General features: G+C 56.6%; 3 protein-coding genes and 1 long non-coding RNA gene across 6 annotated transcripts; 2 read left to right on the forward strand and 2 right to left on the reverse strand.

The window, feature by feature from the left end:
- Positions 1-6,121, reverse strand: LOC118912591 (galactoside 2-alpha-L-fucosyltransferase SEC1-like). The gene is given in 6 exon segments (XM_057493294.1): positions 1-442; positions 444-724; positions 727-908; positions 947-1,150; positions 5,768-5,868; positions 6,036-6,121. Coding segments are annotated over 6 exon segments (1,296 nt in total).
- Positions 6,122-8,099: 1,978 nt separating this feature from the next.
- NTN5 (netrin 5) lies at positions 8,100-15,279 on the forward strand. Its single transcript, XM_036885635.2, has 6 exons — positions 8,100-8,740; positions 11,501-11,689; positions 11,828-11,977; positions 12,375-12,428; positions 12,645-12,725; positions 13,999-15,279. Exons 1-6 carry the CDS (start codon positions 8,110-8,112, stop codon positions 14,361-14,363), a joined length of 1,470 nt encoding a protein of 489 aa, XP_036741530.2. The 5' UTR covers positions 8,100-8,109; the 3' UTR covers positions 14,364-15,279.
- A 74-nt stretch (positions 15,280-15,353) lies between these two features.
- On the reverse strand, positions 15,354-18,890 carry LOC118912501 (uncharacterized). Its single transcript, XR_005024811.2, has 3 exons — positions 18,764-18,890; positions 17,689-17,847; positions 15,354-16,276 (listed from the first exon to the last, which is right to left on the reverse strand). It is a non-coding gene; the product is annotated as an uncharacterized LOC118912501 (long non-coding RNA).
- Positions 18,891-21,376: 2,486 nt separating this feature from the next.
- CA11 (carbonic anhydrase 11) lies at positions 21,377-26,742 on the forward strand. Of its 3 annotated transcripts, XM_036885352.2 has the most exons (9): positions 21,750-21,991; positions 22,078-22,152; positions 22,872-23,014; positions 24,533-24,718; positions 24,947-25,042; positions 25,206-25,278; positions 25,362-25,516; positions 25,689-25,854; positions 26,628-26,742. In XM_036885352.2, exons 1-9 carry the CDS (start codon positions 21,925-21,927, stop codon positions 26,651-26,653), a joined length of 987 nt encoding a protein of 328 aa, XP_036741247.2. In that variant the 5' UTR covers positions 21,750-21,924; the 3' UTR covers positions 26,654-26,742. The 3 variants fall into 3 exon arrangements, with proteins under 3 accessions (XP_057349565.1, XP_036741247.2, XP_036741248.2); XM_057493582.1 differs by lacking the exons at positions 21,750-21,991; positions 22,078-22,152 and adding an exon at positions 21,377-21,527; XM_036885353.2 differs by lacking the exons at positions 21,750-21,991; positions 22,078-22,152 and adding an exon at positions 22,180-22,335.
- The last annotated feature ends 72 nt before the right edge of the window (positions 26,743-26,814 follow it).

Consider the following 26,814-nt stretch of genomic DNA (forward strand, 5'->3'; position numbering starts at 1 on the left):
TTACCCAGCCAGGATGCAGAGCAGCCTGGATGCAAACTTGGGTGTCGTACTGCACCCAGCAGGCACTGCTGAGGTCGGAGGGGCCCGGGGGTGAGGGAGGGCCCGGGGGTAGGGGCTGTTGTCTCCGGCCTGCCCCCGTTCGGCGGTGGTGCCCACCCACTTGGGCAGGGAGGCCACTTGAGGCTTAAAGAGCATGTCAAAGGGTGAGTCGGGCAGGGTGAAGTTAGCCAGGTAGAGGGTGTCCCCACCCGTGAGGTAGGCGGCCCAGATCCCGAAGGTGCCCATGGTGAGGACTGTGTGGTTACACTGCGTGAGCAGCGCAAAGTCCTTGGTGGGTGAGCCCTGAAGGCCATTGCCAGTGAACACCACGTCTCCAAAGGAGCAGTCGATGTTCTGCCGGCACCAGGACATGTCGTCGCTGGTGACCATGAAGACCGCACCAGTAGTGGGCCCAGAACCAGCCCAGGGCCTGCTGCACATAGCCCTGGCCAGCCAGCACGCCCTTCCACACCCGCGGCATGACTCGGATGTAGTCCCCTCAACGCATGTGGACTCCCACACAGGTCGCCTGCCAGGCCCACTTGGCCTGCAGGGCCCACAGGAACTTCTGCGCCTCCTCCCACACGTGGTCGCGCGGGGTGAACTCCTGGAGGAGCTCGTCTTGGAGGTGGCGGTAGAAGGTCCTGGAGCTGGGGTAGCCGGTGACGCACACGAACTCCCCCGGGGGCTGTGACGGTACTGCTCCTCCATCCCGTCGTTCAGGTGGTAGTTCCGCCGCGGGATCCTGCTGGCCGTGGGGCCGTGCAGGACGGGGGCGAGAGCGCTGTGCATCCGAGCCAGGATGAAGGCTGGCCACCCACTGGCCTTGGCCAGGGCGTACAGCATGGCGTACTCGCCCATCTGGTTCCTATGCTCTAAGGTAAATATTTCAGAGCACTGACTACTTCCCTTGCTCCTGTGGAGTTGACGGTGAACATGCCCCTCTGGGGCAGGTGTCAGGGGACCAGGACCACGCGGCCTGGATAGGCCCAGGGAGTGGGCACCAGAGCCAGGCGCCGGTGGCAGTGGAAGGTGGTGGACACCACGAAGATGACAAAGAGGAAGTCGATGGCAGAGAAGGAAGTGCAAGTGGCCCAGAATCCCGTGATGGCTGCAGGGGGAGAGAGGACCCCGTCAGGAAGCACAGGGGGCCGGTGGCGGGTGTGTGAGACCCACCTACTCGCTCCCCCACCTCAAATCACTCATTCACTCAACCCATCCAAGTGTTTCTAGCGGCCTCCTTGCTACCGTCTCCCGGGCACAGAGCCTGGTCCCTTCAGCCTGGCTCCACCTTAGCTCCGCCCCTTAGTGGCGCTGTGGGGTTTAGTCAAATCACTGCACCTCTGAATCCCAGTTCCCTTGCCCACCCACTAAACAGAGATGATAGGTTCCTCCACTTGGAGGTGCCGGTACTGGGCCGTATTTCACCCACACCAACAGCCGTTTCACACGGTCCAGCCTCACAGAACCACCCCAGAGGTTTGCATGAGGATTAAACAAGGTGACATTTGTGACATTTCGAGGGCAGTGCCTAGCACACAGGAAGTGCTCTGCACATGCTCTAAGGTAAATATTTCAGAGCACTGACTACTCCCCTTGCTCCGGGGAGCTTTCAGTGTGGGGCAGGGGTTAAGAACATGGATTTGGAGGCCAGACAGCCCAGATTCGAGTGTGTTTACTCCCTAGCCTCAGTCTTCTTCTCTGCACAATGGGTCCACTGCAGCACAGGAAGAACTTGGAAGAGCCCCTGCTGTGCTGGCACTGAGCTCTTCCTGTTACTGTCAGTGCGTGGGGTTGATTCAGGCCCCCACAGAGTCTGTGACCCCCTTTCCCTGGAATCTGGGTGGGCCTGTGACTACCTTAGCCAATGAAACACAGCAGAAGTGAAGCGGGGCGGCGCTCTTTCTGGAACAGGACTGCGGGGACCAGCAGTTCCCACTTCCTGCAGCTGTAATGTTCTCTCTGCATTGCCACATCAAACTGGAAACCAGTATATTGAGATAATATTCAAATACCATTTAATGGTTACAGTTTAATGGTCTTTAGTATATTGACAGAGTTGTGCAACTATCTCCATTAATGATTATTCCGGTGTGTGGGTAGACCTTGTTTTATTTATCAGTTCATCAGTTAATAGACTTGGGTTGTTTCCGCTTTTTGGCCATTATGAACAATGCTGCTGTGAACATGCATGTACTGATCTCTGTGTGGCCCAAGTTTTCATTTCCCTGGGGTGTTTACCTAGGAGTGGAATTGCTGGGTCATTTGAAAACTCTGCTTAATAGTTCTAGGAACTGCACACGTGTTTGCCCAGCCTGTGCCTCATTTCCCATTCCCACCAGCAGCGTGAGGGTTCTGATTTCTCCGCGTCCTCGCCGACACTCCTCTCAGTGTGCCTGTGTGGTCACGGGGCTTGGGAAGCCTACACTGTGGAAGCACAGCCAGAGCGCTGCCGACTCCTGCCCTGACTCCACTGGGCACTGATTGGACTCCATGACCCTCAGTCTCCCCGTCCTTGTTACGGGATGACCCCCCTTTCAGGGTCTGACTTTTTCGAGTCAGTCTCTCCTCCAGCTCTCACACGGGCTCCCAGCAACTGTCTTTCCGCTCCAGGTCTTCCTGGACCCGATTTCTCCTGTCCCCTGTGCTTTCCCTGTGGCCATCCCAGTGGCTATGCCCAGGAGGCCCCAGGGCCTGGCAGAAGCACTGGATTGCGTGACCCCGCTCTTCCGGTGTCCGGCTTCCATCTCCCCCACTCTGCCAGCCCCCCTGTGGGCCTTGCCTCAGTGCCCCTCCTCCACTCCGCGCTCCTCACTGTATCAGTCGGACCCCTTTGGGAAATGTGAACACTCCTGGCTGGGTCCTCCTCAAACATTCACATGCAAGGTGGGTCCCCAGTGAGGTCAGCTGGTTTTTACCACAGCACAGTACGGTAAAACTATGACACCACACTTCCTCCACTGAGGTGCACCCGCAGTGTCCCACTTGCTGCTTTAGTTTCCAAAAAGTGAATTAAATCTGTCCCCTGAGCCCCTCTTCTCACTGGGCTGGTGACAGTTTGGTCCCAATCCTTCCATCACGCCACCTGCCCAGCTCTGGGCCTACCTGCAGTCGTTGATGGAGGAGGACTCAAGCTTTGGCCGGACAGCTCGCCAGGCTGCAGAGCCATGGCAGGCGAGCTGAGCTGAGCAGGACCGGAGGCTGGGAAGGAGGAACCAGCTCAGGAAAAAGGTCCCCACCACCTAGCGCCACCTCCATGGTGTGACCCGTGCAGCTGCACCCGGCCCACTTGGTTTAACACTCTGCTCTCGCCGCCTAATTTCTCCATAAACTGGAACAGGGTGCCCCATGTTTTCAGGTTTCATTGGGCTCTGCAAATCAGGGAACAGTTCCTGCTGTCAAACTCTGCCTTGAGCCACAAGAGCTCCCTCTCCTGGCTTTTCATCAGCCTAAACAACTAAAGAGCCACTGGGAAATAATGATCAAGGCTGATGCTTCTGTGGTTCCTGCCGTGTGCCCGGCACTGGTCTCAGCGCTCACTGTCCTGATCCACAATTCCTTATTGGCCATTTTCCTAAAGATTGGGGGCAAACCCCAACCTGGATTGAACTCAACTGGCGACAAAATCTGGCCTAAACTGACATGTGACTGTAGCCTTTACTTATCTTTGCATGATGCCTGGTGTGTTTTGCTGCAGAAACCTAACATTTGATTATGGAAAGCTGTCCAGATGCCTCTGGGGGAGCTACGTCGTATACACTGTCTATCCCCCCCAGGATGGTGCCAACACAGATTCTGAAACACATCTGGTCCGAAGAGTTTCAGATATGAGACTATAGGCTTGCTTTCCCTCATTTAGTCCTCATGATCTCCCTTGAGGAAGGTACATTTCTATGCCAATATAACAGATAAAGAAACTAAGGCACAGATAGGTTAAGAAATTTGCTTAGGTCACACAGCTAGGAAAGAGGTGGAGGCTGAATTTGCACCCAGGCAGCGTGGTGCAGGCATCTGGGCTCTCAATTACTGTCCTGGATTTTCCAAGAATGTCCTGAGGGAAGCACCCCAATGCACACCCTGTGTTCAGTTACACGTGGGGTGTGACCTGCCTTGCCTCATGGGGCCTCTGTTATTTCTGGGTCACCAAGGTAGGAGGGATAAAAAAATCTCTGGGAGCCCAGAGCTGTGGGTCCCACGTAGCTGAGCCCCCTGAGCTGGGCCCCTGGGAGGCCCTGCCTCCTCTCTGGAGCACTGTGAAGGCCAAGGCGTTCAGTACTCCAGAAAAGCCCACCACCACCAAAAAAAGCCCTCTGCCCAGCCTAGGGATGGTTCTGCTGGGCTCCAGCTGCTCCCAGCCTCCTCCTCCTCAAAGCACCTCAGGGGTGCTAATCACCTCAGGTAGCTCAGGCTGTTAAGAACAAAAGTGAGGAAGCAAGCTGCCCTCCAGCGACATTAGCTTAAGAAACTTCGTGTCCCCAGGTGGGGGGTGGGGGCGGGGGAGTAAAGTGAGACCTGAACCTTCTTCCTGGATTTACTCCGACAGCAAAACCAGCCTTTGCACTGGCCATTGCCTCTCCCGCGGCCACTGCCGCCCGATGCCCGTGGGGCCTCCTTCAGACCTCAGCCCAAATGTCCGCTGTGGACCCCCGCCCCCCTGCATCCACTCCCAACTTGCTTTTGCTCCAGAGCACCTGTCGCCTTCCGCTGTTCTCCAGAACGGTTACTTAGGGGTTCCTGTAGTGACCCCTCCTCTCCGGTGGTGAGCCTGACCAGGGCGGGCGGCTTTGTCTCCGGCACAGTGGCTGCACCCGGCCGGAGCTCAGTGAGTACCCGCTGCATGGACCCGTGGAGGGAAGGTCGCCCCGGGTTACCCCGTCTCTCACACTGCCTGCCCGCCTCTGATGTGGGGGGTGCCTTCTCTCGCAGCTAACTCCCCCTCACCCGGCACCAGAGTCACGATAGCCTTGCTGTGCCCTCCCGTGACCCAGGGCAGGTCCCCGGCGGAGGGCCCCCAAATGCCTGGCGGGGTGTGGCCCTCACTGCTCCACAGTACGGGCGCGCAGGGCCACAGCAGCGCATACCACGCCCCATCCTCCCGAGGCCCTTGGGCTTTTCTCACGGGGAAGTGAGGGGAATGTGATTTTTCTAGCCAAAATCATCCTGGTCTGTAACAGAGTTGTCCTTAACAGTTGCATGGAAGTTTCACAACTGAAGCAATGAGGCCATGCAGGAAAATGGCCATGGGGGACGCTGGCTTTGAGCTCTGCCCCCTTGGGGTCCCCACTTTCTCCCTCCGGCTGCCAGAACCCTGAGATCCCAGGCCTTCCCAGCTCCTCCACCTCCTTCCCACCAGCCTAGAAAGCAGCCCAAGACTTTGGCTTTCCTGTAGCTGGTCTGATCCTTCCAAGAGCACCGATTTTTAGGACTTGAAAGCAACTGACCTTAATGTTCAGTGAAAGCACAGCAGACAGAAGGTTCCGTTAGGGAGTAGGGGCTGGCTTGGGGTCACACAGCCAGTGGCCAACATCCCACCTCCGTGACAGTGAGCAGCCCTGACCGCCGCCTGGCAGGTCAGCCTCTTCCCTGATCGCAGCCACCACGTGGCAGGGTTGAGCCGCGCCTGCCGCCCTGGGAGTCAGTGGCAGGGGTCTTGGGAGTCGGTGACAGGGGTCTGAGTGTGGGTGAAGCAGGGACCCAGGAAGCCCATCTGGCTGCTGCTCCATCCTACCTGCCTTGAGTCTCCTGGGTCAGCCTGCTTGGGGCCCTGCAGCTTCGGAACCCCCTGGGACGACGGTGCTAATGTCGGGGTAGCGTGGCTGGCGGGGGTCCCTGCGGGCAGAGTGTGGCTGCAATTGGTGAGGGGCTTGGGGCGGCGGGGGTTGGGGGAGTGGTGGTGGTGTTGGATTCTGCGGGCTCTGCTCTGAGCTCCCGCCCAGAACCCCCACTAGCCTGGGGCCTGAGAACAGCCAGTCTGGCATTCACTCCTGAGAGCCCACGCCAGCGCCAGGCTCCTGCAGGAGGGCAGAGCACAGGAGGAACTACCTGCAGAGGACGCTGTCTTCTTGAGCACAGGTTTGGCCATCAGGGGCGAAGGGTGGGGTGTGTGCAAACAGTCGGAGAAAAGGGGATTGGGTCCCAGATGGACCCCCACACTGCCCAGGCCTGACTATAGGTCTGCTGGTGGCATAGCTAGACTCTGTTCCTTAAAACGGGGCTGGGGGTGTGGGCTAAAGTTCCCAGAAGGGGTATGGGATGGGGGACTGGATATCTGGGGTCCCAGATGGGCTAGGGCTGGTTTCTGAGTCCCCTAGGAACACTGAGGGATGCACAGCCTGACTGCCCAAGGTGCTAAGGTTTAGAAGCTGGTACCCCGTTAACCACCCAGCAAGAAAGGAGAGATGGAGGATAGGGGCTCGGTCCTTAGCAGGGCTGGTGCCCAGAGATAGGGCAAATGCCGCCGCAAGAACACAAAATGGCGCCAGACTCCGGGGAAGGGTGGAGGGTGCTGCCCATCTTCTGGGGCAGGGGAGGCAGTCTTTGCACGTGCCGATTGCTGTGGGGACACGGGAGGCTGTGAAATCAGGCTGGAAGACACTGTGACCCACATGCACCCCCAGGTGCCTCACAGACTCCCAGCCTGGGTGCAAGCCCAGGTCCAGATTCAGAGCCAGGGGTCAATGGGGCCCAGAAAGGCTTCAAGGCCCTAATCCTGAGTGAGTTCCTCACTGGGGGCTGCGGGGCCTGGAGGGGGAAATTGGGGGATGGGGTGTGCATTTCAGCACCAAGTCCTTTCTAGCTTCTGCCTCCCCAGGGGTCTGGACTTCTGGTACCTAGAGTGGCCCCGGCATCTGGCCTGCCCTGTCCTGCCTCTCTCCACCCTTAGTACCTGCTACCCCCAACATCTGTTCCCCCATCTATTCCGGGGACCTTAGGATGGGTGGAGAATTTGGGGGCTCCGATCTCTAGACCCTGAGGCCTTGGAGGGCAGGCAGGGGGCTGCGATTACCAGAAAGCCCTAGGAAATCTGAGCACAGGGCCCAGGCACCTGCCTTCCCAGCTCCACAGGGCTTCTGCACCACTTTCCTGACCCAGAAGGACCCAGGCTTCCAGCCCCCAGGCATCCCCATCATGTTCCTACCTCAGTTTTCTGGGCTCTGTGCCTGGGTGGGAAAGGGTTAAGGGTGGGCAGAGCCTGGGGGTGGGTGGCAGGGCAGCCTGGTGTTTGGCGATAATCCCCTTCCGTGCCCTGGGTGTGGAGAACAAGGTTAGGGCCCCACATGGGAAAGGGCCTCTGCTCTGATCCCCGTGGGCCCAGGGCCTGGCCTCCTGCTTCTGATCCCCCGCTGCGGCCCGGCCCACCCCGCCCCACTGGCCAGGCCTGACAGGCAGTTTGCTCTCTCTCCCTGGGTGTGTCTGAGCCCACCCGCCTGCCTGCCTGTCCCAACCCCCAGGCTCTCAGGGACCCCGTCCCCCACTCCCTCTGGACTCTGGGTGCCCGGCCAACTGCTGTCAGTCTGGGCCTCCGGGCCCCCCTCCCTGTGTCCGGTCTCTTCCCACCCCAGCTCCTTCTCCACACCTGGCCCTCCCCCAGCTCCAGTCTCCTCCTGTCTGTCTGTCTGTCCTTGCTGTCTGTGCCTCTATCCCTTTCTCTATTTCTTTGTCTCAGCCTCCCGTGCCTCTAAACCCGCCTCCCCTGCCCAGCCCTGCTCCCCTGACCCCACGCCCTCTCCGGGCTTCCCCATCTGCCCCCGAGCCCTCTCCCCGGGGCCCCTGCCCCTCGACACTGACGGATAGCTCTGGGGTGTTAAGCTACGGATTAGTTCAGGCAAAATTCTCGATTTTGCTTGCGTTCTTTCCCCTTTGGGTTATGTAAACAGTAATTCTCCCCAGATGGAACTATTTTCCTCGCTTAGAAGCAGCCAGGGAAGGGGCTTGGGCAGAGCGGCAGGAGGCATGCTGGGGCTCCCCCGGGAGCCTGGGGGGCTGGCTGGAGGCTGACCTGAGCAGGCGGCCTGGGGCCCTCAGCTCCACCACTGCTCTCCTCCCCAGGTACTCGCCTCTGTTGGGACCATGCCTGTGACCTTTGCCCTCTTGCTCCTCCTGAGCCAGGCCACAGCAGACCCATGCTACCACCCGGGGGGCCGCCCCCGCTTCTGCCTCCCACCCGTGACCCAGCTGGCTGGCACGGCAGACTCCTGCCCCCAGGCCTGTGCCCTTTCCCCGGGGACAGAACTCGGCCCCCGGGCCACCTGCAATGGCAGTCTGACCCTGGCCCTGGGCGGCTCCTTCCTCCTGACATCCGTCAACCTGGGCTTCTGCACCCCGGGACCCCCGGCCCTGGTCCTGTCTGCCGCCTGGGCCGCCAGCGGTCCCTGGAGATCACTGTGGCGCGGACCCACCTGGCCCAGGGCCTTGGGGGGGCCCAAGAGGGTGACCTTCCGAGCCCCACCGTCCCCCAGGGCCACCGTGGTGGCCAGTCACCTCCGCGTGGAGTTCGCGGGCTGGGCAGGGCTGGCAGCAGCTGCAGTGAGAGGCCGCTGCCAGTGCCACGGCCATGCAGCCCGCTGCGCTGCCCGGGCCCGGCCCCCCCGCTGCCGCTGCCGCCACCACACCACCGGCCTGGGGTGCGAGAGCTGCCGCCCGTCCCACCGAGACCGGCCTTGGCGGCCCGCCACGCCCAGGCACCCCCACCCTTGCCTGCGTGAGTCCGGGGCCCCGCCCTCCCTGCCGCCAGGCCCACGGCCCACGGCTCCCCAGCAGCTGGTCCTGTCCCTGAGTCCCTGAGGGGCGGGATGCTCTCTCGTCTCCACAGCGCCTGCTTCCTGCGTCTCCCCCACTGTTCGCCACCCACCCTTTGCCTCCCCCAATAGCCTCCCACCCATTCTCCTCTTGCCTCCGCATCTCCGCCATGCCCAGACTTCCAGCGGCTGACCCGTTCAGCAGGGGCTCCAGTCTGCCCGACATTCTGCCACGATGATGACGATGATGACGTAACATTTCCTGAGCACCTAGCCCAGGACCTGGCTTGTGGCAGGTGCTCAGATAATATTTCTCGAATGGTTGTAGGGAAACAAGGCAGGTGCACCTCTCCTGCTTCATCAGATGGACAGCATGGCAGACTAAACCCACGTTTATCAATCGCCCGCTGTGGGCCAGGCAGGTATCATCACGAGGCCCATGTTCCAGATGAGGAGATGAGGCTGGCGTTGGGAAGTCCATTGAGCGGGGACACACAGCCAGTAAGCGGCAGGGCCAGGATCTGAGCTCCGGTCACCGAGCTCTGGGGTCTTGGCTGGTCCCCTCCAAGCTCCTGTCAGGGGCTGCTGTCACACTAGGGTGTCACAGTGGGGACTGCCTGGGCTCAAATCTCAGCTCCTCTGCTTATCGGCTGTCTGACCCCAGGCAAGTGACCAGTCTCTCTGTGCCTGCATTTTCTCACCTGTAAAGTGGAGATTAGTAACAGCATTTCCTTTATAGGCTGTGGTGACAGCTCATGAGTTAAATACATAAACTCTTTTGAATAGAGGCTAATGGGGTACTTGGCACAAAGGGAGAGCTTCCTGGGTGTTGCCGATGTTACGGTTCTCCACGTGAGGAACGTGAGGTTCCAGGATGTGTCCCTGCCCTGAGTCTTACTGCCAGCAAGGGGCAGCCCTGGCATGGGACCCAGGGAGACAGGCCTTCCTCGAAGCTGGCTCACCCACAGGGCCGTCCAGCGGGAGCAGTGCTCCCCAGGCCCCATGCAGAACCCCTGCCCCTCCACGGTGCTTCCAGGCTGGCGTGTCCAAAGCCTGGGCCTTTCCCCTTCCCTCCAGCCACCCATCAGAGATGGCCCTCCTTCCATCTCCAGCCTGCATCCCTTGCTAGGAGTTCTGTGCATGGCCAGGACCTCCTCTTTCCACCTCCTGCATTGTTTGCACCCTTCCCCCTCTAGTTCTGTTCTCATCTCTTCTGGGGTCTTCCTTGACCCTCTGCCCCCACCCCCTCAAGGCCTATGGTCAGTTGGTCCATTCTCAGCAGCCAGATCTGATGCCCCTGAAGGGAAGAGCGGAGACTCCTGGTGCCTGGGGGTGGGGTGGTACTCATCCGGCCTGGGCAGGGCCTGGGAGCTGGGGCGGCTGTCCCCCTGAGGATCACGCATGGTCCCAGGTTGTGCCAGGCACTGTCCTCTGAACCTGGGTAAGAGACCGACGGTGCTATGAGGGAGAAGGGTCTGGGCAGACAGGGTGACACTAACCCCTGTGGCAGAGCTGTGGGCCTTACCCCACCCCACCATCTGAGGTTTCCAGAGGGAAGTGAGGTGAAGTGATCGCCCTTAGGTCAGAAATAATCCAAAATCTGACTCCACCCACTGCTAATCTGAAGAGCATCACGAGCTCTAGTGCTCACAAAAACCCCGGGGAGAGGGACTGAGACCCCCACCGCAGGGGAGGAAACCCAGGCTCAGAGAGTGGGAGTCATTTTCCCAAGAACACAGAGCTGTCTCAGCTCCGTGCCCTTCCCACTACTGGTCTGTGCTCTCAGGACCTCCCAGGCCAGCCTCTCAAATGTCTTGGAGTCAAAAACTCCTTAAATCTCTCCAGAGAATGGCCCCTGAACCTCCTGCGACTGCTTCTCACTCTGGGTTGGTTGCTAGAAGCACAGATCCCTGGGCCTACCTGAGACCCTGGGGGCAGGCCCTGGAATCTGTGTTATTCTTTCCAAACATTTCCTGGTAATTCTGAGAAGCAGTGAGGTACAAGAGCTACTGCCCCACTGATAGATACTCCCTAGGAAAATGTGCCCGCTGTGAGCTACATGGGAGACACTGGCATGTGGTTGCTAAGAGCCCAGACTCTGGAGCCAGGCCTGGGTTCCAGTCCTGCCTCTGACCACCCCCTCAGCTGTGTTACCTTGGGCAGCTGACTTCACCTCTCTGTGCCTGTTTTAGCATGTGTAAAACGGGGATGATGAGAGCACCAGCCTCAGAGCTACCATGGGAATGAACACGCCAAGCACTTGGCATAGCACATGGCACCTGGCATGTGGAAGCTCGACATGGGCACATGCACACTCTGTCAGGCCCTGAGTTAACAACTTTATATCTGCTTGGTTTTATTTAAAACACGCAAAGCAGACATTGCAACTATCATTCTACAGCAAAGGAAACTGAGCTATGGAGAGGAGCAGTCACTTGCCCAAAGAGCTCAGTGGGACACGAACACACAGGGGACTGACGCCCAAGCCCACCCTTCTTTAAGGCCCCATTCCACGCAGACACTCTGGAGGCTCATCAGTCCTCGGGCTTACCCAGCTCCAGCCTGCTGCACCCACTTACAGATGAGAGTGAAGAAGTTCCGGGACCCAGGGTCACCCAGGGGCCCCAGGGAGCCTCTTTTACACTGTACCCGCACTTGATTTCCATCCCAGAGGGCAGTGGGGAGGAAGGCCAGGCCTGACGCGCCCCCCCACCCTGCTCTAGCCTGCTCCTGCAACCAGCACGCCCGCCGCTGCAGGTTCAACTCTGAGCTGTTCAGGCTGTCGGGTGGCCGGAGTGGGGGTGTTTGCGAGAGGTGCCGCCACCACACAGCTGGGCGGCACTGCCACTACTGCCAGCCGGGGTTCTGGAGGGATCCCAGCCAGCCCGTCACCAGCCGCAAGGCCTGCAGGGGTGAGTGCAGCCTGGAGCCTGGCAGAGGAGGAAAGGCGCCAGGGCCAGACTCCTGGGCTTACGGAGGAGGGGATGGGGTATTGGGAGGGAGCATCTGGGGCCCAAAACCCCACATCCTCAGCTCCTCTCCTCATACAGCCTGCCAGTGCCACCCTATTGGGGCAACAGGTGGCACCTGCAACCAGACCAGCGGGCAGTGCCTCTGCAAGTTAGGGGTGACTGGCCTGACATGCAACCGCTGTGGTCCTGGCTACCAGCAGAGCCGCTCCCCCAGGATGCCCTGCCAGCGTGAGTCCTGAAGGGCAGGGCCACAGTCCTAAGTGGGGGCCGGAAGGAGACATCTCAGATCACCAGTGGACAAGGGTGATGAGGGCTGTGTTCCTGGGGATGGAGCTAAAGGCTCCAGGAAGATGGGGACTCAAATTCCAGTTTCCTTAGTCTTGGGAAGAAAGAGGCTGGGAGCCTGGATTCCTGGGTCTCCAGAAGGAGGGGGATGGGGACAACCCCAATTCCTGGGACTGCTGAAGAACGGGCTAGGGACCAGGACTCCAGGTCCTGGGGGAAGAGGGCAAAGGGTGCTTGTACTCTTGGGCCTTAAGGGAATAAATGCTTGCAGTCTGAATGCCTGGATTCCTTGTCAGGGAGGAGGAGGTGGAGGTTCAACTGCTCCTTTGGTCTCTCACAGGAATTCCAGAGGCCGCGACCACCCTGGCTACCACCCCTGGTGTTTACAGCTCAGGTAAGAAAGGGTGGTGTGGAGATTCCCGGGCAGCGAGAGGGATTGGGAATGGGCTGACTGGGCCCCCAGGTAAGGATGCAAGGGTGGCCCACTGAGCCCGGTCCCAAGGGTTCAGGCACCCCAGCTGTCCACCAGCATGGAATGCGGGGAGGGCAAGGGCTGAATGCTGTGGTCCAGGCCTCAGGAGCCCACTGCAGACGGCCTGCCCCTCCCCAGACCCTCAGTGTCAAAACTACTGCAATATCTCGGACACCAGAGTCCACATGAGCCTTCGGAGGTACTGCCAGCAGGACTACGGTGAGTGCGGCACAGGTGCCTGATGATACGCCACCTCCTCCTCTGGCCTTCAGTTTTCTCATCTTAAATGGGGAGGCATCCTGGACTCTAAAGGGCCCTTCCTGATCTAGGGTCAAAGAGGACAGAAGACACATATGGGGGAGGGATGGAGAGTGGAGCAAGGTGTTCCCTACCTTCCTGTGTCCCCTAGTTCCCCATGTTCTTGGCCTTGAAGGGTTTCACTATCTCCTTCAGCCTGACATCTGGTGGGGAGGGAGGTGGCCTCCTGGGAATGGAGGGAGAAGGGGAACTGGTTGAACCGAATGGACCCTGGCCCTGTTCTGCCTCCCTTCAGGGTCTCAGATATCTGAACCTTAGCCCCGTTCCCACAGACACTCCTCCCCCAGCAGTCCATTCCAGTTCACACCAACCCCAGCCCCATGACCCCAGGAAACCCAGCTCTTCGCACACTCTGGGGTTCAGACCAGCACCTGTTACTTCCCTCAGTGGTTTAGGACCCCAGGCTGTCTTCCCTGAAGATAATCATCAGGCCACTCGTGTCCAACTACCTGGAAGATGGAGTCTTCCTCCCCCCACATCCCACAGGGATCTTCTGCCCCACAGACCCAGCTTGCTAACCAGAGTCCTGCCCTCAACACTTCTCAGAAAGTACATGTTTCTGAATCACGTCTACTATGATCCCAAGCCTCAGGTTCCAGGTTCTGACCTCCTTCTGGCCGCCAGATTCATCCCACAGCCTCTCGCCTAGCAATACCCCTCTTTTCCAAGTGCTCTGCTCCTGACACCTTCTGACCCTGTGACATTAGAAACCCTGGACCTGCCTCTTTTGCCCTGTTCCCAGCCCCACCCACTTTATAGTCCCCTAGTGCCCCATTTAAATAATTCCTTCATCCTCTGTTCCTGATATGACCCCTAAAGCATTCCACCTGGAATATTCCAGGCTCCTGGCTCCCTCTCCCTGCTTGGCCTCCCCCACCTCCTTCAGAGGAGACCCTGTAGACCCTGCCATTCCCAGTCATAATCACTGAACCCCACCTCATACTCCATAAACCCCACCCTCCTTGCCCTGACCATGTCTCCGCCGGCAGGCCAAACCATCTCAACACAGAGCTGGACACCCACATCTCTTGCTCTTGAAGGTTCATGGACTCTCACCTTCCTGAAGGGATCCCCCAAGCCCGTTCGAGGCCCCCCCGACCCCAGGGCCCTCTCCCACCAGGTCTGACCCCACTGGCTCCCCACCACCCAGGCCTGACATCTCCCCTCCCCTCAGTTCTCCGCGCGCAGGTGCTGGCCTCCGAGGCGGCGGGCTCCGCGTGGCAGCGGCTGGCAGTGCGCGTGCTGGCTGTGTACAAGCAGCGGGCGCGGCCGGTGCCCCGCGGCGGCCAGGACGCCTGGGTGCCCCGCGCCGACCTGGCCTGTGGTTGCTTGCGCCTGCGGCCTAGCACTGACTACCTGCTGCTGGGCAACGCGGCCGGGGGCCCCGACCCCGCGCGCCTGGTCCTCGACCGCCACGGCCTCGCGCTGCCCTGGAGGCCGCACTGGGCCCGGCCGCTGCGGCGGCTGCAGCAGGAAGCGCGCGCTGGGGGCTGCCGCAGCCTCCGGCCTCCGACCCCCAGCGCCGAGCCCGAGCACTAGAGCCCGAGCACTGGGCAGCCTCGACGGCCAAGAAAGGGACCTGGAAGCCACCGGGAGCTGAGACTTCTACCTCGACGGGGCGTCCCTTGGCAACGTAGCCGGCGCCGTGGCGTCCCTGACGTCACTGGCACGCGCCAGCACCACGCAGGCCCGAGGCACCTTTAGCCAAAGGCGGCGACCTGCAGGCAGGACTCTGGGCCGCTGGCCAGGACCTTTGGCCTGTGACCCATGCGGCTAAGTCCCCTCAATAAAGTCTTAAATCTTGGGTATTTCGGCTGCGGACCCCTGATGAGTGCTCAAGAGGGTCTCTGAGCGGCAAATGAAGGCCTCCAGTAAATCCTCAGAGCGAAAGTAAGGCTCAGCTCCCTGACAAAGTGGCCAATCCAGGGGAAAAGCTGGAATGACGTCACTGGCGCTAGTCAGATTTCTGTTGCCTGACGATTGGCCGAAAGCCAGTGGGATGAGTGACTAAAACAGGCGGGACATAAACCACAGGAAGACATAAGTGCCAGATTTCCACAAAGTCCCACATTTAGGAACTTTCTATTTCTGATGAGGCTTAGGATGGTCTCTGGGAAAGAAATAGAGGGACTTTGAGTGAATATCCGAAGGGGGATCTGACTGAGGTTCATCTGGTCTTGAAGTGCAGCCGAAATCCTTTCCTGAGCGAAGAGCCGATTGGGAGCCACAGTGGTACGATATCACTTGATGCTAAGCGGAATTCCATTCCCACCCAACAACTGTGTATCTATAGGAAAGAGGGGTGGGGCTAAAAAGGCAGGAAGCAGTAAGTATGGAATGGGAGGTTGTCATGGACCAGGCCCTTCCTTACCACTCTGGCCTCTGCCCCCAGCACCCCCGATCAAAAATGCAATTTCAAATTTGGGTGATCTCTGCGTTGGGTCCTTCCATTAGGCTAGCTCTGTTGGTGTGACACAATGAAAGTTGATTTCTTGCTCATGTACATGTCCCATGGAAGCAAGCAAGTGGCGGTTTTCCACAGTCAAGGACGCAGGCTAAGAGGCATCTGCCATCTTGTTACTGCACCAACTGCAACCCATGGCGTCCTTGCTCACTGTGGTGGGGATAGAGAGAGCGAGAACACTGAATGGTCTCACCCTTGTGTAATAATATTCTTTTCCCCCAAGTAATAAGCAGACACAATATCATTAGAAAGGCATACATTATAAGGTAGATTGTTCCATGAAACGGTGTGCATAATTTCTTTTCACCTTAGTTTCTCTATATAAAGGAAACAATTTTTAAAAAGAAAGAGAAAATCAGGGAGAACTTCATGTACTTTAGGACACTAAATCTTGCTTTTAATTTGAGAATCTTAAAGAGCATTTTAAGCTAAGTTACATAGAAAGATGACAGAGGCAATACATTCTGGCTTGGATAAATATAGTGGTGCATTAAAATTAAACACTTGGGTTTGAGTAGATTCCGCAATTCAAAAAAAAATACCTTCTCATTTCTTTGCCCAGATTTATTTTTCTTTTTAGAACTTATGGCCACCTCATATACCAAATACTTGTCCTTCTGTTTACTATTTCTGTCTCTTCCACTGGAACGTGAACTCCATAGGAGTAGGGATTTTAATTTGATCAGAGCTGTATCCCCTGCATCTAGAAAGGGGAATGACACGTGATAGACGCTCAATAAATAGTTGTTGAAAAATTGGTCAATGAATGGCCTAACGTGAAGCCCTGCTGAACCTGAAGTGGTGCCTCAAGCATCTGTATTATTAGGAGTCTAAGTACATCCCAAATAACAGCGGCCTAAACAAGACAGAAATTTATTCTCTTTCATAAAAGAGGTCTGGAGAGAGGCCATCAAGCTTTCTTCTCCACCATCCTTAGAATGGTCATTGTCCTTGTGGTCCAAGATGGCAGCTAGCTCTCCAGCCATACCTGTATCCATGCCGCAGGATGGAAGAAGGCAAAGAAAAAAGACTTATAGGGATGTTTTCCAAAAGCTGCTACACAATCATTCTGTTCTTATTTTATTGGCCATAATTTGTAATATGACCACACCTAGCTTCAAGAGAGTGTGAAAATTATAGGCGTTAATGCTGGGCTGTCTTGGATCTAGCTAAATAGAGTGTTTTGATTTAAAGGAGAGAAAAAATAAACCATACTTGGGAAAATTACTAACCCAGTTTTATGCTAGGCCCTCAGCCAATCAGAACTCAGAGTATTATGACATCATGAGGAGCTAGATAGAGCAGCCTTTTGGCATTTCCAGGAAAGGAGGCTCAGATTGAAAAGTACAGATAGCTGATGTCTGGCCGTGACATTCCACCCCAACTCCTGCTGCCCTGACGTTGCATTTGCGACTTTTTTGCTAGATGCTATAGCTGCAGCTGCTAGAACATAATAGGTACTTAATAAATAGGCAGGACCTATTATGATCCCTGTTACACAGATGAAGAAATTGCAGCTCCCAGGGGGCTTACCTTGAGGCAAGGGCAGAGATTCAAACCCAGGTGTGTTGGGGTTTGGCCAGAATCCTTAACTACCTCTTCAGTGACAAAACTCAGAGAGGTGAGGAGTCTTAGCAATTGCCACACAGCAAGCAGCCAGCATTCAAAGTTAGTTCTTAGATCTGAGCCATCCAATACAGTAGCCATTAGCCACACCGGACTATTTGCATTTAAATTAATTAAGATGAAACAAAGTTTACAATTCAGCTCCTCATTTGCATTAGCCACCTTTCAAGCAGCTGGAGACTAGCATACTAGGCAGAGCAGATGTAGAATATTTCCACTTTCGCAGAAAGTTCTATTGGACAGCCCTGCTCTAGAGGCTGTATTCATGAGGAGCATGGCCTCTGGAGCCAGACTGCCTGGGTTCCCTGTCCCTCGGTTTTCTCATTTGTAAAATGGGAATGATGATGAAAATAGGAAGTGACTTGCAGGGCACGTTATGAGGGTTAAATGTGTTAATATGTGGATGTGACGGGCTTAGAACAGTGCCTGGCACAGAGTAAGAGCCATTTGAGTTTGCTGTTATCATTTAAAGGCCCAGTAGCCACATCTCCCCCAGGAGAGGAGAGCTCAGAAGTTGAGAACACAGATCAGGAGGATTTTGTGGGCTCCCCAAAGGAGTGGGAGTTGAGAGCCAGCAGCGGGGTGTGGAGGCCAAGAGGGGCTGTGGGAACCACGTAGGCCTGGAGAGCCCTGGCCCCACTGCCTCCCACTCAGGGGCCAGGGAGGTAAGAGATGAAAGTGAGGAGCGGGGCGAGCCCCATATGTTCCTTATGACCCAAACTTTGTTCCCAGCATCCGAGACGAATAAGCGTAAAATCCACATCTGGGACCCACCTCCGGCCAACCGTTCCCTCCGCCTCCGGGCGCCGAGCCCAGTCTGGGCGCTATAATGGAAGCGGCACAGGTGGCCTCCAGAGCTCAGAGGAGGTCCCTGTTCACCTCAGCTTTGCCGACAGCTTCCTGGAAGAGCAGACTCCTCAAGTACATAAGAGTCTGAGTAAGAATTTGCCCAGAACAGAAGGGGGAAAGAAAACTCCAGTTCGAGACAACAGTTTATGCAAAGGTCTGGAGACCCGAGGGCCTGGTGTAGGAAGAGGAGAGAGATGAGTCTGCGTATTTGTGGTAGCAGGGTGTATGGGGCCTCTAAGGCCAGGCTAAGGACTGGAGTTTTTTCCTGGGGGCACTGGGGAGCCATGGGAGGTCTATGAGCAGGAGAGGGCAGGGTTAGCCCTCTGTGTGGGAAAAGTAGTGATATGGACAATCATTGAGGGGGCTCAGCTCACTGGGAGAGCCCAGAGAAGGCCATGAACCCAGCCTGGAGGTCAGGCAACTTCTCTCAGAGAAAGTAGAGTTTCAGATAGGCTGTGAAGGACAGAAGAAGGATTCAGTCATGGCAAGAGAGGCTAAGGGGCAGGGACTGTGCCAGGGGCCCTGGGGAGCTGTGGGATGGTGGTGACTGAAGGAGAGGCCGGGTGAATTGGTGTAGAAGACACTTGGGGTCTGTGGAGGGTAGACTGGAGGGAGCCGAGAAGCTGGGAGGGGACAGTACTGACAGGAGGGGACAGTACTGATGGGAGGGGACAAAACTGATGGGAGGGGACAGTACTGACGGGAGGGGAGGAGTTCTGAGCTGAGACCCAGATTATAGGAACAGATAGTCAGGAAATGTCACATATACTGGGAAGCCTTCCTCTTAACCACCATACAAACATTTTTTTTCTCTCTCACTCATTTAGAAATGTCACAATCTCTGTGTTTTAAAGTCATTCACTCACTTCTTTATCCATTCAACATATTCTCCTGAGGTCTCTCTGGGAAATGCTGTGACGGGGACCTAAGTTAGATGCAGGACTTTTCCTGGAGGGCCTCCCAGTCTAAGAGAGCAGGAGAGAACTAGCTACAGTCACACCCGGTGTCATGTGTAATAGTGGAGGCAGCACAGGTTACAGAAGACTTCCTTGAGGAGGTGAGGCCCTTTCTGGGCCTTGCAGGAAATCCCAGTGTCACTCAGGCAGACAGGAGGGACCAGAACCTCTAGCAGGGGTCCGAAGCATGGTTTCATTCAGTTGTGCTTGATGGCTCTCCTGAGGACCCCCAGGTGCTCTGTGCAGAGCAATGCTGGGGACCCACAGATGGGCCAGGCCTGGGCCCTCGAGGGAGGACACACGCAGAGACACAGCCCCTCTCCTAATGAAATCAGTGCTGAAATGGATGTAGCACAGAGCACTGGCAATGCGCCAGGCAGGCACTGACTCAGGCTGGGGGACTGAGGGAGGCTTTCTGGAGGGAGGAGCCCAGAACCGTAGGTAGATCAGTATCAGTCCCTCTGCCCCTCCCTCCATGTGTCTCTGGCTCCTTCACAGTCTCTGCTTCTGAAGATCCCTGCCTTTCTTACGGAACCACCTCCAGGGTCAGTTGCCAAAAACAATCACCACCAACTGCATGCGTTAAAACATCAGAAATTCATTCTCTCACAGTTCCGGACGCCAGAAGTCCAAAATCAAGGTGTTGGCTCCCGGGGAGGATGCAACCTGCCTTTTCCGGCTCCCGGCCTCCTTGGCTTGTGGTCACATCACTCCCATCTCTGCCTCTGTCTTCACAGCTCTGTCTCCTCTGTCTCAGACCTCCCCCTGCCCTTCTCTTATGGGTTCATTTGTCACTGGGTTTAGGCCCCAGGTAATGCAGGGTGGCCTCATCTCAAGATCATTCACCTAATTACATCTGCAGAGAGCCTTTTGCCAAATAAGGACCCATTCAGTTGTGTGGACATATCCAGATGTATCTTTTTATTGTGTTTTATGTTGAGGGGAGGTGCCATTCAGCTCACATTTAGGGGAGTCACTTCTCTCTCTGTTCCTTGGTCTTGCCTATCCCAGATTGCAACTCCTCTGCCATTACTGAATAAACCCCTTTTGCTGGTAAAATACCTGGTTGTTTTATTTTCAAGGCTGACGGTTCATGTAAGAAACTGCCCTCTCTCCCTCTCCGATCACTCACTCTGGGGGAAGGCAGCAGCCATGCGAGCACAGGCGAGCGGCACTGGTGAGGCGCTGAGGCCTCCTGCCAGCCAGCGGGTAGGTGAGCTTGGGAGTAATCTTGCAGCTCCGGGCAAACCTCAGTCCTGGCCAACAGCACCCTCACGGGAGACCCTGAGTCAGGACTGCCCAGCTAAACGGCTCCAAAATTCCTAACTGTCAGAAACTGCAAGACAGTAAATGCCTGCTGCTTGAAGCTTTAGGGGAGTTGGTTATGCGGCAATGGATAATTAATACATAGCCGGCTCTCTTGTGTTTTCTCTGTCTCCCCCAGCTCTCGGTCCTTGAATATCCATTTCCAGTGTCCTATCTTTGAATTCCCCTGTCTTCCTGACACCCCTTTTGTCTCTCCCTGTTAGTTAGTTGGTCTGTTTCCAGGTCTCTCTCTCCCTCTCCTTGGTCTGTCTGTCTCTGCCACCTGCTCTCTCTGTTGAAACACCTTTCTCTTTGCGAGTGTCCCTATTTACGGATGTGCATGTGTGTCAGCCCCTTCCTCTGCCTCCTCTCTCCGTCCCTTGCTCTAGGTGCGTGTTTCTGTGTCTCTCTGTCTCTCTCTACTGTTTGCTCTGTCTCTCTTCTTTGGGTCTCTTTTCTGTCTCTGTCGCTTCCCCACCCCCTTCCTTCCTGGCATCTTATTCTTCCATATCTGATCTGCTGGGTGGGTCTCTGTCTGTCTCTGGGTCTCTCTGCTTCTGTCTCTAAGTACATGTCTCTACGTCTGTCTCTTTGTGTGTCTTTCTCTGCCTCCATCTGTCTCCCCCTCATTCTGGATGACTCTTTTTCTGTCTGTCTCCGTCTCTCTGCATCCCTCTCTTCTCCGTGTGTATCACTTTCTGTGTCTATCTGCATCTGTGTGTGTGTGTCTCTGTCTCTCTCCCTCCTGCCCCGCTGCCCGCCCCCACTCTCCTCTGCTGTCTCGCTCCTGCCACCACGCTCCGTTTCTCTCTCAGGCTCTCATCTCCTTTCCAAGCCTCTGCAATTCCGCGACCTCACCTCCAACTCTCTAACCTCCGTCCTCTCTCCTCCTGGTCTCTGCCTCCCCCTCGTGGTCAGAATCCCTCACTGCACCCAAGTCTCCCAGGGGAGCCCCCAGCCCTGTTAAGGCCGCCCCAGGCCGAGGCCCGAGTGTAGCCCTGAGCGGGGGCTGCAGGCACTAATACAGGCTTCAACTGGGGTGCCCACGAGCTGGGAAACCCGAGATCCTCCAGGGCCAGCGGCCCTGCACACAGACACTTTCGAGGACTCGCCCAGCTCCACCTTAAGCGCCCCCCTTTCTCCCTTCTGCGGAGGAGGGGAACAGCCAGCTCCGGGCCCCGGGTGCCCGGGCCACCCCGCCCCCAAGGCCCAGGCGCAGCAGGGAGCTGGGGACCAGCCCCCTACAACCCCTCATCCTGCCCTCTGGGCACCCCACCCCCTACACCAGCCCGAGGAGTGCTCACTGCTGTGAGATCACCTGCCCCCACCCCCAGTAACGACAAAAAAATTAAATAACACCGAGGGAGATGAGAGGGAGGGGGAGGAGGGAGTGGAGACGAGAGAAGAGACCGAGAAACAGAGAGAAGAGGCAGGAGAGGAGGAGGCGGGGAGGGAGAGAGAAGCTGGAGTCAGACAGAGGGACAGAGGGAGGAGGAGGAGGAGGTGAGAGAAGCAGGATGGAGACGTGGAGTTAGGTGGCTCGGGAGAGCTTGAGGAGAAGCCAGCGAGGAGGGGGGTGTGGGTCAGAAGCCAAGAGGTAACCCGAGGGAGAGGCAGGAGGCCGGGAGAGGAGTAGGGAGATCAGGAGGCAGGGGGAGACTGGAGGGCTGGGTTAAGACGCGAGGAAGGAGAGGCAGGGAGCCGGGAGAGAAGAGAGGAGGAGGCTGGGGCTCGGGGGCTCAGTCCCTGGTTGCCCAGGCGCTCGGGGAACTGGGACTCCCCGTGGGGAGGGGAGGAAGGCTGTAAGTCCTAGCGGGACAGGGTCCTACAAAGAGGGGAGGGAGGAGCTGGGTGAGAGGGGCCGGGGCATTGGGAAGGGTCGCCCAGAGTCCTCCCAGGGATGGGGTGTGCGGCTTGTCTGAGCGCCCCCGGAGCGCTGGTTCTGTGGGCCGCACTGGGGGCGGCAGGTAAGGCCTGGGGATGGGGGCAGGAGCCCCTGAGGGAGGTGGGGTGGGGGTGCCAAGGACAGGGGTTCAGGCTACTCTCTCCCCAGCTCACATTGGACCCGCACCTGACCCGGAGGACTGGTGGAGCTACAAGGATAATCTCCAGGGAAACTTCGTGCCAGGTGCAGCCAGGGCGGGCACCCAGGAGTCCAGGCTGCCCAGTGCCTCTTTCCTCAAACCCAGGAGCCCTCTCCTCCCTCCAGGACCCAGGAGTCCCAGCCCCTTCCTCCCTCCCTCAGGAGTGGGGCTCAGCCTCTGAACCCCAGCAGCTCACCAAGGGACATTATGTATGCGCATTTCAAGTAGTGAGTGGGAGTGAGTGGAAGGAAAGAGTGTAGGGGAGGCAGGGCACGTGTGGGTTTGCAGGGAAAAAAGCAGGTAGGTCTTGGCTGCAGCTGGGAAACAGAGGTTCTGTGGTCGCATCCCATGTCCAGCCTGCTCAGGAAACTCCTCTTCCCAGCACATTCATTATCCAGCTGTGGACAAGGAGCCTGAGAGAACTACAACTCCCATAGGCTTTGGAGCAGACAGGTGATGGATGGGTAGGCTGGCAGCCCTGGGGCCTATTGGGAGTTGTAGTTCTTTCCCCAGGGACATAATTTAAGATAGGTTTGATTAAGGAAAGGCCTGGGGGTCTTAGGGAGTCCTAGGAAACTCCTCCAATATTCTCCTAGAACCCAGGGTTCTGGGTCCCAGCCCCCTCCTTCCTCAGATCCGGGAGTCCAGGTCTCCAGCCCCTCCTTGCCTGGAGTCCTGGAGTCCAGACCACAGCCTTCTCACCAGACCCCAGCACTGGGATCAAGTCCCTATTTCTGACTCCCTTTCCTGCCCCCGCCCCCAGGGCCTCCCTTCTGGGGACTGGTGAACGCAGCGTGGAGTCTGTGTGCCGTGGGGAAGCGGCAGAGCCCGGTGGATGTGGAGCTGAAGAGGGTCCTTTACGACCCCTTTCTGCCCCCACTAAGACTCAGTACTGGGGGAGAGAAGGTAAGGGGCCTCGTGGGAGGGATTACTAAAACCCTGGGTGTGGGCATGAGTTGGGATTAGGGGTAGGGTGCTGAGGTGGGAGGCCAGCCTTGGGGAAGGAGGGGTACACACTGGTCAGAAAGGAGGCTCCTTATACTCTGAAATAGGTCATCTGTTCTTCCTTCCCCAAACATGCCCTAGTCTTTCCATCTTTGTAGAAGCAATGGCAAGACAGACGTTTCCCAATCCAGGCAGTGTTTTAAACACTTGGTAAACCCTCTAATCCTCACAACAACCCCATGAAATAGGTGCTGTTATTATCCCTATTGTATAGATGCAGAAACGGAGGCACAGAGAGGTTAAGTTACTTGCCTGAGGTCACACAGCTAGAGGGTGCCCACACTGAGATTCACATCCAGGCAGTGTGGTCCCAGTATCCAATGCTCTTGCCCACCTTGCAATACCATTTCCCTTGAGAGCTGGCACCACCCTTCACTCAGCTGCCCCAGCCAAAAGCCTTAAAGCTATACTGCATCCTATTCTCTCCCTCACTCCCATTTCCAATCTGGGTCCTTTCTCATCTCCCTGCTACACACCATTGAAATCTTTTCACTTCTTGACCCCACCACCATCTTAACCTGGACTGGTGCCATAGCATCCTTGCTGGTCTGCATCTCTGTGTCCTGCAATCCATTCTTTGACCCACAGCTAGAGAGTGTTTAAAAACACAAACCACATTATACCACTCTCCTGCTCAAAATCCTTCTATTAGGATAAATAATAATAGCAAACATTTATACAGCACTTACCAGGTGCCTGGCACTGTGCCAAGTGTGTTATATATATTTGATTATTTAAATTAAAATACAAAATGCCCCATTTTATCCTACAAGGCCCCACACCATCTGGCTCCCATCTCCACTCTCTCCTTCACTCACTTGGGCTCCAGTCCCACTAGCCTTTTCACCATCACTGAAACAGGCCACCTCAGGGCCTTTGCACTTGCTGTTTCCTCTTTCTGGAATGCCCTTCTCTCTGTTCTTTGCAAGTAACCCCTACTTATTCTTCAGGGCTCCATTCAAATGCCACTTCCTCATCGATGTCTTTCCTGACACCCCCTCCTTTCCCAGTCTATCCTGAGTTTCCCATTAGATCTTCTCAGAGCTCCCAGTTGGTCCCAGCCTGAGCATAGGAAGTAATTAATTAATCAGTTACTTATGTGGTTCACTGTTTATTGTCTGTCTCTCCTCCACTGGAACATAAGCTCCATGAGGGCCAGGATTTATGTCTACTTGCTCGCTGCTCTCTTCCTGGCATCCATGGCACATAGTAGCAGCTCAATAAATATTTGTCAGTTAAATAAATTCAAGAATGTAGAGCACCTATCATGAGCCAGCACAGAGCCTTGAAAGTTGCTGGTGTTCAAACTACACGGAATGATTAAATGATTGTTGGGAGCTAGGCACTGTAGCCAGTAGGAACTGAAAGCGGGAGGGAGGTCTCTCTGTGTCCCTGTGACAGCTTCTACCTCTCCCGCAGCTCCGGGGAACCCTGTACAACACCGGCCGCCATGTCTCCTTCCTGCCTGCACCACGGCCTGTGGTCAATGTGTCTGGAGGGCCCCTCCTTTATAGCCACCGACTCAGCGAACTGCGGCTGCTCTTTGGAGCGCGTGACGGAGCTGGCTCTGAACACCAGATCAACCACCAGGGCTTCTCTGCGGAGGTGGTGCCCACTGGCTTCTGATCCTTGACCTTTACCCTGCTGCATTGACCCTGTTTCTCCTGCCTCACCCTTCTCTTAATGCCTCACTCCATCCTCCTCCGCAGAACCTGCCCCCCCTCCACCCTGGGCACTAGGCCTCAACCTGACTTGAGACCCCAAATGCCCAGGGCTGCCCTTGTTTCTCCCTCTTCTGCTTGGGGACTCCCACTTTCTGTGCTCCCTTCCCAGGTGCAGCTCATCCACTTCAACCAAGAACTCTACGGGAACCTCAGTGCCGCCTCCCGGGGCCCCAATGGCTTAGCCATTCTCAGCCTCTTTGTCAATGTGAGCCCAGGCAAGATTCTGAGGGAGGGAGGGGCTGAGGCCTGGAATCTGGGGTCTGAGGAGAGGGAGTCTGGGAGGCCCAGACTCCTGGGTCCTGTGGGAGGAAGGGTTTGGGGGCTTGGACTTCTGGGCTCCTACCTCCTCTCCCTGTACCCCTACACAGGTGGCTGGCAGCTCAAACACATTCCTCAGTCGTCTCCTTAACCGGGACACCATCACCCGCATCTCCTACAAGAGTAAGTCCCCACTGCATTGGGGGAGGTACACATGTGAGATCAAGGGGTGCAGCCCTCTTCACTCTGGCCTGATATTTCCACAGATGATGCCTACTTTCTTCAAGACCTGAGCCTGGAGCTCCTATTCCCTGAGTCCTTTGGGTTTATCACCTATCAGGGCTCTCTCAGCACCCCGCCCTGCTCGGAGACTGTCACCTGGATCCTCATTGACCGGGCCCTCAATATCACCTCCCTCCAGGTGACCCTCTGCCCTCCCCCAACCCACTCCCTGGCCTGGGTTGCCTCACCTTCCTCCCACAGACTGGGAACTCAGGAGGCTTAGACGGTCAGACAACTCTTGGAGGTGGGGTGCCCCAGGGTTGGGTCTTCCTTGTAATGCATTATTCACTGTTTTCCCCCTCCCATGGCAGATGCACTCCCTGAGACTCCTGAGCCAGAATCCTCCATCCCAGATCTTCCAGAGCCTCAGCGGTAATGGCCGGCCCCTGCAGCCCTTGGCCCACAGGGCCCTGAGGGGCAACAGGGACCCCCGGCACCCCGAGAGGCGATGCCGAGGCCCCAACTACCGCCTGCATGGTATGGTCCAGTCTGCACCCCCTCCACATCTTGTTCTTACCTTCCTGTGTGTTGTTCCCTACCCCCACTTTGCTGCTTCTGTATGGTCCAGCCTCCTGACCTCTCATTCACTCTTTCTACCTTATCCTTACGTGTCAACGTGGTACAGTCCACCTCCCCGCCATAGACCATTGCTGGTCCGTGATCTTTCCTTTTCACTGCTTGTAATTTGCAAGTTGGTATATAACCCAAGACCCCTGGCTTCCTTGTGGTACTATTAAGTCCTGACTGGTCTTAATCTATCACTATGGCTTTCCAGAATGGGTACAGCCTGGATCCTTTCCCTGTTTCCAAGTGGTACAACCCTATCCTCTTTTCCATAATCTGACACACACACGCACCCTTACTAAGAATCAACATGGTACAATCCCCTGCCCTTTCTACTGCCTCCTTGTGGTTCAGCCCAATGATATCACGGGCCACCTCTCTGGCTTCACAACATGGTACAGTCCAGATCTCCCCATGAATAACTTCACGTAGTTGAGCCTAATGCTGAAACTGGACGTCCTTATTCCACCCAACCGCTGCCTCTCAATGGTTCAGCCCAGTACAGTCCAGTATCTGATCATTTCCCCCGGCTTCTCAACCTGGTACATTCCGGTTCCCCCTTCGCAGCCTCCCTGTGGTAGAGCTCTGCGCGGTCCAGCCCCGCCCCTGCACGCCTACTGCAGGGTCCGACCAATCGTTCCTTAAACTAAGCCCACCCTCCTCGACCGGTGTCGTTTGTCTTACAGTGGATGGTGCCCCCCATGGTCGCTGAAACCCCATCGAGGATTGCGCCCGCCCTTCTCAAGCCTCCTCACAAAGGGAGTCACCCCCAAAACAAAGCTATTAAAGGGACAGAATACTTCCTGTTTCTCAGTGGTGTGATTTTAGGTGCGGCGGGGAAACATTTGATTACTAATAAAGAATAGCAGCTTT

This window comes from Manis pentadactyla, chromosome 15 (genome assembly GCF_030020395.1).
Source record: "Manis pentadactyla isolate mManPen7 chromosome 15, mManPen7.hap1, whole genome shotgun sequence".
Lineage (NCBI taxonomy): Eukaryota > Metazoa > Chordata > Mammalia > Pholidota > Manidae > Manis > Manis pentadactyla.

Coding starts and splice junctions, on each gene's coding strand:
- CA11 (XM_036885352.2), top strand. CDS start 21,925: ATGGGGTGTGCGGCTTGTCTGAGCGCCCCCGGAGCGCTGGTTCTGTGG. Junction 22,153..22,871: donor CCAGGGAAACTTCGTGCCAG/GTGCAGCCAGGG, acceptor CCCCGCCCCCAG/GGCCTCCCTTCTGGGGACTG. Junction 25,279..25,361: donor CACCCGCATCTCCTACAAGA/GTAAGTCCCCAC, acceptor ATATTTCCACAG/ATGATGCCTACTTTCTTCAA.
- NTN5 (XM_036885635.2), top strand. CDS start 8,110: ATGCCTGTGACCTTTGCCCTCTTGCTCCTCCTGAGCCAGGCCACAGCA. Junction 8,741..11,500: donor GCACCCCCACCCTTGCCTGC/GTGAGTCCGGGG, acceptor ACCCTGCTCTAG/CCTGCTCCTGCAACCAGCAC. Junction 12,726..13,998: donor GTACTGCCAGCAGGACTACG/GTGAGTGCGGCA, acceptor CCCTCCCCTCAG/TTCTCCGCGCGCAGGTGCTG.